We start from the raw sequence: 8,940 nt of genomic DNA, 5'->3' as shown, positions 1-8,940 counted from the left end.
GGTGCTGGCAGGTGGGACTAGCCTGGGTTGGGATATCTGGTCGGCATGGACGGGTTGGGCCGAAGGGTCTGTTTCCGTGCTGTACATCTCTATGACTCTATATCTGGTCGGCATGGATGGGTTGGACCGAAGGGTCTGTTTCCGTGCTGTACATCTCTAAGACTCTGTGGGCCCTTCATCAGGAATATTTCTCCCAGGAGAAAGTTTTAAAGAATCATGCAACACCAGGTTACAGTCCGACAGGTTTATTTGGAAGCACTAGCTTTTGGAGCGCTGCTCCTTCATCAGGTGGTTGTGGGGAAGAAGACCATAAGACACAGAATTTATAGCAAAAGATTACAGTGTGATGTAACTGAAATTATACATTGAATCAACCTGGGTTGCTGTTCAGAATTTCATCTTTTAGAATGGGCTACATTTATCAATAGTTCAGGCTGCAGAACTGCTGTGCTCTTCCAGCACCACTAATCCAGTATTTGGTTTTCAGCATCTGCAGTCATTGTTTTTACCTACATTTATTAATATGTAAGTCCCAGAACTTCTGAGTTTGTTGGGCTATAACCTGGTGACTTTGGATTTCGTGCAGCCCAGTGCAACGCTGGTTCCTCCTCAGCAAGGAGGAGAAATTGGGGACTGCAGAAGCTGCAGATCAGAGTCGAGAGGCCAGGCAGCATCCCAGGAGCAGGAGAGAGAGAGAGAGAGAAGAGCTCAAAAGCTGCAGTGTGTTGTGAGGGAGGGTTGAGGGCGCTCGGAGACCTGATCAAGGGAGAGAACATGCAAAGTGTGGAGCTCAGAATTTAAAGTTTGTAGGAGAGTGAAGGTGCAGCACTGACAGACAGACAGTGGTTCCCTTTCCCTGCCTGCTGACAGGAGGGGGGATTTAAAAGCCCCCTCAGACAGGGAAACCTGACTGCATTCAGGACACCGGGTTTGAAAGACCAACCCCCCAGTGTTTCAGTGCTCCAGCTCCCTGAGCTGCTCAAGTTTGCGATGGACAGCGGCGGGGGTGAGAGCAGAGACTCCGAGGGGACCCCTCTGCAACTTCCCGGGGACTGGGAGAGCCTGCCGCCTCAGCTCGAAGCCAAGTGCTGTCTGAGGACTTCCAGCTCGTCCGTCTCTTCCTTCAACTGCTCCTCGGCCGAGTCTGAGGATGAGGTGTTCAGCGATGGGGCTCCGAGCAGCCGCAACAGGAGGCAGCTACTCAGAAAGGTCAGGGCTCACTCCCTCCCTCCCTCTCACTGTGTGTGTGTCTCTCTCTCTCTCTCTCTCTCTGTCTGTCTGTGTGTGTGTGTCTCTGTGTCTCTGTCTCTGTGTCTGTGTGTGTGTCTCTGTCTCTGTGTGTGTCTGTCTCTGTCTGTATCTGTGTGTGTGTCTGTGTGTGTCTCTGTCTGTGTCTGTGTGTGTGTGTCTGTGTGTGCGTGTCTCTGTCTCTGTGTGTGTGTGTGTCTCTGTCTCTGTGTGTCTGTGTGTGTGTCTCTGTGTGTGTGTGTCTGTCTCTGTGTGTGTCTCTCTCTCTCTCTCTCTCTCTGTGTCTGTGTGTGTCTCTCTCTGTCTGCGTGTCTTTGCATCTCTCTATGTCTCTCTGTGTCTCTCCCTCTCTCTGTCACTGTGTGTGTCTCTCTCTGTGTGTCTCTCTCTCTGTCTCTCTCTCTCTCTCTCCCTCTCTCTCTGTCTCTGTGTGTATGGCTTTCTCTCTCTGGGTGCCTGTGTGTGCATGTGTGTCTCTCTCTCTGCCTCGTCGTTCTCCCTCTCTCTGTGTCTCTGTCTCTGTGTATGTCTCTTTCTCTCCCCATCTCTCTCTGTGTCTCTGACCCAGGCTCTGGGGCTGGGCAGTACCTGTGTATGCCTGAACCCGCGCCCCGTCCTGAAATCGAGCAGTCCCCAAGTTGACAGATCCCGTCAGAATCAGGCCACTCAGCCCATCTGAGTCTGTCTCACCATTCCATTGCAGCTTTCCCATGTGTTTCTCAACTCCTGCCCCCTTCACGATTCTGTTCCTGATAGTCCCCTACTCGGGAATCTCCACAACTTCCATCTCCCCAAGAGGAATGCACCTTCCATCCTGATCCCCATCCTGTCCCCCATCCCGTCACCCGTCCCTACTCCCGTCCACACACACCATCCCAAAGACCCATCCTGACTCCCAAACCTACCCCTATATCGCTACTCCCATCCCTGCATCCTATCCCCTCCTCCTCGTAGTTACCCTTCCTCCCCTACCACCCACTCGTTCCTCTCCCAGCCCCCACATTCCCCCCATTCTCCCCCCTTCCCACATTCTAACATAACCCCACCCCATCGCTGCCCCCTTTAGTGAAACATGGAAAACAGAGAATCCAGGAGCAGGAGTAGGCCATTCGGCCCCTCGAGCCTTCTCCACCTATAGCATCCATTCAATAGGAATGTGACTGATCATCCAATTCTGTCCCCACTTCCTCCGGTAAGCCCCACGATGTTGTGCCAAACATGATGCCAATCCCTTCCGCCTGCCCTTGGTCTGCCCCCGTCCAGCCCTTGCATTTGTATGTGTTTATCGAAAAGCCCCTTAAACGCCCCTTTGGTATCTGCCTTCAACGCCAACCCCTTGGCAGTACGTCCCACACTCCTATCACTCTCTGTAAAAAAAAAACTAACCCCTCACATCTCCTTTGAACTTTCCCCCCCCTCACCTTAAATACATGCCCCCTGGTATTAGACATTTCAACTCTGGGAAAAGACATTTTCTGGATTAGTGGTGCTGGAAGAGCACAGCAGTTCAGGCAGCATCCAAGTAGCTTCGAAATCGACGTTTCGGGCAAAAGCCCTTCATCAGGAATAATCACTCTGGGAAAAGACAGTCAACCCTACCTATGCATCTCATAATTTTAGAGACTGCTATCGAGTCTCCCCTCAGCCTTGAGAGAAAACACCCAGAGTTTTTCCAGCCTCTCCTGACAGGTTCAAACCCTCTAATCCAGGCAGCATCCTGGGAAACTTCACCTGCACCCCCTCCAAAGCCCCCACGTCCTTCCCCTAATGTGGCGACCAGAACTGAACGCAAGTGCGGCCTCACACCGAAACCTGTGAAAGCTGCAAAGTGATATCCTGACTTTTATTCTCAATTCCCCGACCAATAAAGGAAAGCTTGCCATACGCCTTCGTTACCACCCTATCGACTCACGGGGCCACTTTCAGGGAGCTATGGACTTGAACCCCAAGATCCCTCTGTACATCAATGCTGTTCAGGGTCTTGTCATTAACTGTATACTTTTCCTTAATATTTGATCTCCCCAAGTTCAGCACCTCACACTTAGCCAGATTAAACTCCACCTGCCATTTCTCCATCCATATCTACAACTGATCCCTATCCTGCTGTATCCTTTGACAACCTTCTACACCATCCACAACTCCACCAAACTTTGTTTTGCACTCAACTGCTTTCTGTGACAGCTCGCCCCACCACCCCCCCCCTCCCAACTCTCTGGGGGAAGACATTTCTCCCTGTCTCAGTCCGAAACGCCCCCACTCCTTAATCCTTAAACTGTAACCAACCCCCCCCCCCACCCCCCAGTTCTGGGCTCCCTGGGTCAACATCCTTGGCCCTGTCTGGTCCTGTTGGGATTTTATCGGTTTCTCTGAGATCCCCCTCCTCATTCTCCCCAAACTGCTCCCCCCCCACCCCACCCCCCCCCCCCCCAACACCCCCCCCCCCCCCCCCCCCAACACCCCCCACCCCCAGTGAGTACAGTCCGAACCGATCCAGTCTCTCCTCAGACATCAGTCCCACCATCCCGGGAATCAGGCTGGCAATCGCTGCACTCCCTCTGTCGCCAGGACATCTTCCTCAGATACGGAGACCCCCAAACTGCTCACAATACCCCAGGAGGGTGGTCTCACCCAAGTACTCTAACCCACCCGCCCAGAGCCCTGTGTTACTGACTGTATCTCGACTGATGTTATATAACCCCGTGCTGTCCCTGTCCTGGGGAGTGTTTGATGGGGGGACAGTGTAGAGAGAGCTTTACTCTGTATCTAACCCTGTCCTGTCCCTGTCCTGGGGAGTGTTTGATTGGGGACAGTGTAGAGGGAGCTTTACTCTGTATCTAACCCCGTGCTGTCCCTGTCCTGGGGAGTGTTTGATGGGGGGACAGTGTAGAGAGAGCTTTACTCTGTATCTAACCCTGTCCTGTCCCTGTCCTGGGGAGTGTTTGATGGGGGACAGTGTAGAGGAAGCTTTACTCTGTATCTAACCCTGTCCTGTCCCTGTCCTGGGGAGTGTTTGATGGGGGGGACAGTGCAGAGGGAACTTTACTCTGTATCTAACCCCGTGCTGTCCCTGTCCTGGGGGGTGTTTGATGGGAGACAGTGTAGAGGGAGCTTTACTCTGTATCTAACCCCGTGCTGTCCCTGTCCTGGGGAGTGTTTGATGGGGGGGACAGTGTAGAGGGAGCTTTACTCTGTATCTAACCCCATGCTGTCCCTGTCCTGGGGAGTGTTTGATGGGAGACAGTGTAGAGGGAGCTTTACTCTGTATCTAACCCCGTGCTGTCCCTGTCCTGGGGAGTGTTTGATGGGGGGGACAGTGTAGAGGAAGCTTTACTCTGTATCTAACCCCGTGCTGACCCTGTCCTGGGGAGTGTTTGATGGGGGACAGTGTAGAGGGAACTTTACTCTGTATCTAACCCCGTGCTGTCCCTGTCCTGGGGAGTGTTTGATGGGGGACAGTGTAGAGGGAGCTTTACTCTGTATCTAACCCCGTGCTGACCCTGTCCTGGGGAGTGTTTGATGGGGGACAGTGTAGAGAGAGCTTTACTCTGTATCTAACCCTGTCCTGTCTCTGTCCTGGGGAGTGTTTGATGGGGGACAGTGTAGAGGGAGCTTTACTCTGTATCTAACCCTGTCCTGTCTCTGTCCTGGGGAGTGTTTCATGGGGGACAGTGTAGAGGGAGCTTTACTCTGTATCTAACCCCGTGCTGTCCCTGTCCTGGGGAGTGTTTGATGGGGGACAGTGTAGAGAAAGCTTTACTCTGTATCTAACCCCGTGCTGTCCCTGTCCTGGGGAGTGTTTAATGTGGGGGACAGTGTAGAGAGAGCTTTACTCTGTATCTAACCCCGCGCTGTCCCTGTCCTGGGGAGTGTTTGATGGGGGACAGTGTAGAGGGAGCTTTACTCTGTATCTAACCCTGTCCTGTCTCTGTCCTGGGGAGTGTTTGATGGGGGACAGTGTAGAGGGAGCTTTACTCTGTATCTAACCCCGTGCTGTCCCTGTCCTGGGGAGTGTTTGATTGGGGACAGTGTAGAGGGAGCTTTACTCTGTATCTAACCCCGTGCTGTCCCTGTCCTGGGGAGTGTTTGATGGGGGACAGTGTAGAGGGAGCTTTACTCTGTATCTAACCCCGTGCTGTCCCTGTCCTGGGGAGTGTTTGATGGGGGACAGGGTAGAGGGAGCTTTACTCTGTATCTAACCCCGTGCTGTCCCTGTCCTGGGGAGTGTTTGATGGGGGACAGTGTAGAGGGAGCTTTACTCTGTATCTAACCCGTGCTGTCCCTGTCCTGGGGAGTGTTTGATGGGGGACAGTGTAGAGGGAGCTTTACTCTGTATCTTACCCTGTCCTGTCCCTGTCCTGGGGAGTGTTTGATGGGGGACAGTGTAGAGGGAGCTTTACTCTGTATCTAACCCTGTCCTGTCCCTGTCCTGGGGAGTGTTTGATGGGGGGACAGTGTAGAGAGAGATTTATTCTGTATCTAACCCCGTGATGTCCCTGTCCTGGGGAGTGTTTGATGGGGGACAGTGTAGAGGATGCTTTACTCTGTATCTAACCCCGTGCTGACCCTGTCCTGGGGAGTGTTTGATGGGGGACAGTGTAGAGGATGCTTTACTCTGTATCTAACCCCGTGCTGTCCCCGTCCTGGGAGTGTTTGATGGGGGGACAGTGTAGAGAGAGCTTTACTCTGTATCTAACCCCGTGCTGTCCCTGTCCTGGGGAGTGTTTGATGGGGGACAGTGTAGAGGGAGCTTTACTCTGTATCTAACCCCGTGCTGTCCCTGTCCTGGGGAGGGATTGACAGGGGACAGTGTAGAGGGAGCTTTACTCTGTATCTAACCCCGTGCTGTCCCTGTCCTGGGGAGTGTTTGATGGGGAACAGTGTAGAGGGAGCTTTACTCTGTATCTAACCCCGTGCTGTCCCTGTCCTGGGGAGGGATTGACAGGGGACAGTGTAGAGGGAGCTTTACTCTGTATCTAACCCCGTGCTGTCCCTGTCCTGGGGAGTGTTTGATGGGGGGACAGTGTAGAGAAAGCTTTACTCTGTATCTAACCCCGTGCTGTCCCTGTCCTGGGGAGTGTTTGATGGGGGACAGTGTAGAGGGAGCTTTACTCTGTATCTAACCCTGTCATGTCCCTCTCCTGGGGAGTGTTTGATGGGGGACAGTGTAGAGGGAGCTTTACTCTGTATCTAACCCTGTCATGTCCCTCTCCTGGGGAGTGTTTGATGGGGGACAGTGTAGAGGGAGCTTTACTCTGTATCTAACCCTGTCATGTCCCTCTCCTGGGGAGTGTTTGATGGGGGACAGTGTAGAGGGAGCTTTACTCTGTATCTAACCCCGTGCTGTCCCTGTCCTGGGGAGGGTTTGATGGGGGACAGTGTAGAGGGAGCTTTACTCTGTATCTAACCCCGTGCTGTCCCTGTCCTGGGGAGTGTTTGATGGGGGGACAGTGTAGAGGGAGCTTTACTCTGTATCTAACCCCGTGCTGTCCCTGTCCTGGGGAGTGTTTGATGGGGGATAGTGTAGAGGGAGCTTTACTCTGTATCTAACCCCGTGCTGTCCCTGTCCTGGGGAGTGTTTGATGGGGGGACAGTGTAGAGGGAGCTGTACTCTGTATCTAACCCTGTCCTGTCCCTGTCCTGGGGAGTGTTTGATGGGGGACGGTGTAGAGGGAGCTTTACTCTGTATTTAACCCCGTGCTGTCCCTGTCCTGGGGAGTGTTTGATGGGGGGACAGTGTAGAGGGAGCTGTACTCTGTATCTAACCCTGTCCTGTCCCTGTCCTGGGGAGTGTTTGATGGGGGACGGTGTAGAGGGAGCTTTACTCTGTATTTAACCCCATGCTGTCCCTGTCCTGGGGAGTGTTTGATGGGGGGGACAGTGTAGAGGGAGCTTTACTCTGTATTTAACCCCGTGCTGTCCCTGTCCTGGGGAGTGTTTGATGGGGGACAGTGTAGAGGGAGCTGTACTCTGTATCTAACCCTGTCCTGTCCCTCTCCTGGGGAGTGTTTGATGGGTTCGCTCTAATCCGTGATGGTTTGGGTGATTACACTAAAGTCGATGGGTTCTAAGCAGAGTCTCTGAAGCACTTTTCATCACTCTGGGATTTGAATTTATTTGCTTGGTTACCATGGTATCTCTGGGGGTTTGATGTCCAGAATCGGCAAGTTTCAAATGCTGCAGGGCATCTGATTTGACTCAGCAATCAAGAAAAGCAGGTTCTAACTTGGCCATCATAAGAAACATTTCCACAGATGGAAATGTAAGACATATCATCTGCACGCTATCTCTCTCTGTCCCCCTCTCTCTCTCTCTCTCTCTCTCTGTCCCCCTCTCTCTCTCTCTCTCTCTGTCCCACTCTCTCTCTCTGTCCCTCTCTCTGTCTCTCTCTCTCTCTGTCCCTCTCTCTCTCTCTCTCTCTCTCTCTCTGTCCCACTCTCTCTCTCTCTCTCTCTCTCTGTCCCACTCTCTCTCTCTGTCCCACTCTCTCTCTCTGTCCCACTCTCTCTCTGTCCCTCTCTCTCTCTGTCCCTCTCTCTGTCTCTCTCTCTCTCTGTCCCTCTCTCTGTCTCTCTCTCTCTCTCTGTCCCACTCTCTCTCTCTCTCTCTCCTCTCTCTGTCCCACTCTCTCTCTCTGTCTCTCCCTCTCTCTGTCCCTCTCTTCTCTCTCTGTCTCTCCCCTCCTCTCTGTCCCCTCTCTCTCTCTCTCTGTCCCTCTCTCTGTCTCTCTCTCTCTCTCTCTCTGTCCCTCTCTCTCTCTCTCTCTCCCACTCTCTCTCTTCTCCCACTCTCTCTCTGTCCCACTCTCTCTCTCTCTCTTCTGTCCCACTCTCTCTCTCTCTCTCTCTCTCTCTCTCTTCCTCTCCCCCTCTCTCTCTCTCTCTCTCTCTGTCCCCCCTCTCTCTCTCCCCTCTCTCTCTCCCTCTCTCTCTGTCCCACTCTCTCTCTCTCCACTCTCTCTCTCTCACTCTCCCTCTCTGTCCCATTCTCTCTCTCTCTCTCTCTCTCTGTCCCCCCCTCTCTCTCTCTCTCTCTCTCTGTCCCCTCTCTCTCTCTGTCCTTCTCTCTCTGTCCCCCCTCTCTCTCTCTCTCTCTCTCTGTCCCCCTCTCTCTCATCTCTCTCTCTCTCTGTCCCCCCCTCTCTCTCTCTCTCTCTCTGTCCCCCCTCTCTCTCTCTCTCTCTGTCCCACTCTCTCTCTCTCTCTCTCTGTCCTGTCCCCTCTCTCTCTCTCTCTCTCTCTGTCCCTCTCTCTCTCTGTCCTTCTCTCTCTGTCCCACTCTCTCTCTCTCTCTCTCTCTGTGTCCCACTCTCGTCTCTCTCTCTGTCCCTCTCTCTCTCTCTCTCTGTCCCACTCTCTCTCTCTCTCTGTCTCCACTCTCTCTCTCTCTCTCTGTCCCTCTCTCTCTCTCTCTCTGTCCCTCTCTCTCTGTCCCTCTCTCTCTCTCTCTCTCTCTCTCTGTCCCACTCTCTCTCTCTCTCTCTCTCTCTGTCCCACTCTCTCTCTCTCTCTCTCTGTCCCACTCTCTCTCTCTCTCTCTCTCTCTCTCTGTCCCACTCTCTCTCTCACTCTCTCTCTCTCTCTCTGTCCCACTCTATCTCTCTGTCCCTCTCTCTCTCTCTCTCTCTCTGTCCCACTCTCTCTCACTCTCTCTGTCCCACTCTCTCTCTCTCTCTCTCTCTCTCTCTCTCTCTCT

The 8,940-nt window shown here is 53.2% G+C and overlaps 1 protein-coding gene across 1 annotated transcript in view; it reads left to right on the top strand.

Moving 5' to 3' along the window:
- The first annotated feature begins 660 nt into the window (after window positions 1–660).
- Window positions 661–8,940, top strand: part of LOC140457023 (inositol-trisphosphate 3-kinase B-like) — a 47,344-nt gene continuing 39,064 nt past the window's right edge. Inside the window, exon 1 of the mRNA XM_072550929.1 lies at window positions 661–1,209. Within this exon, the coding sequence (XP_072407030.1) occupies window positions 991–1,209 (219 nt within the window). The 5' untranslated portion in view covers window positions 661–990. The remainder of the gene's footprint in view (window positions 1,210–8,940) is intronic.

The sequence above is a fragment of the Chiloscyllium punctatum genome, chromosome 31 (assembly GCF_047496795.1).
Source record: "Chiloscyllium punctatum isolate Juve2018m chromosome 31, sChiPun1.3, whole genome shotgun sequence".
Classification (NCBI taxonomy): domain Eukaryota; kingdom Metazoa; phylum Chordata; class Chondrichthyes; order Orectolobiformes; family Hemiscylliidae; genus Chiloscyllium; species Chiloscyllium punctatum.
Note: the sequence above shows the minus strand (reverse complement) of the source record. Positions and strands in the feature narration are given on the sequence as shown.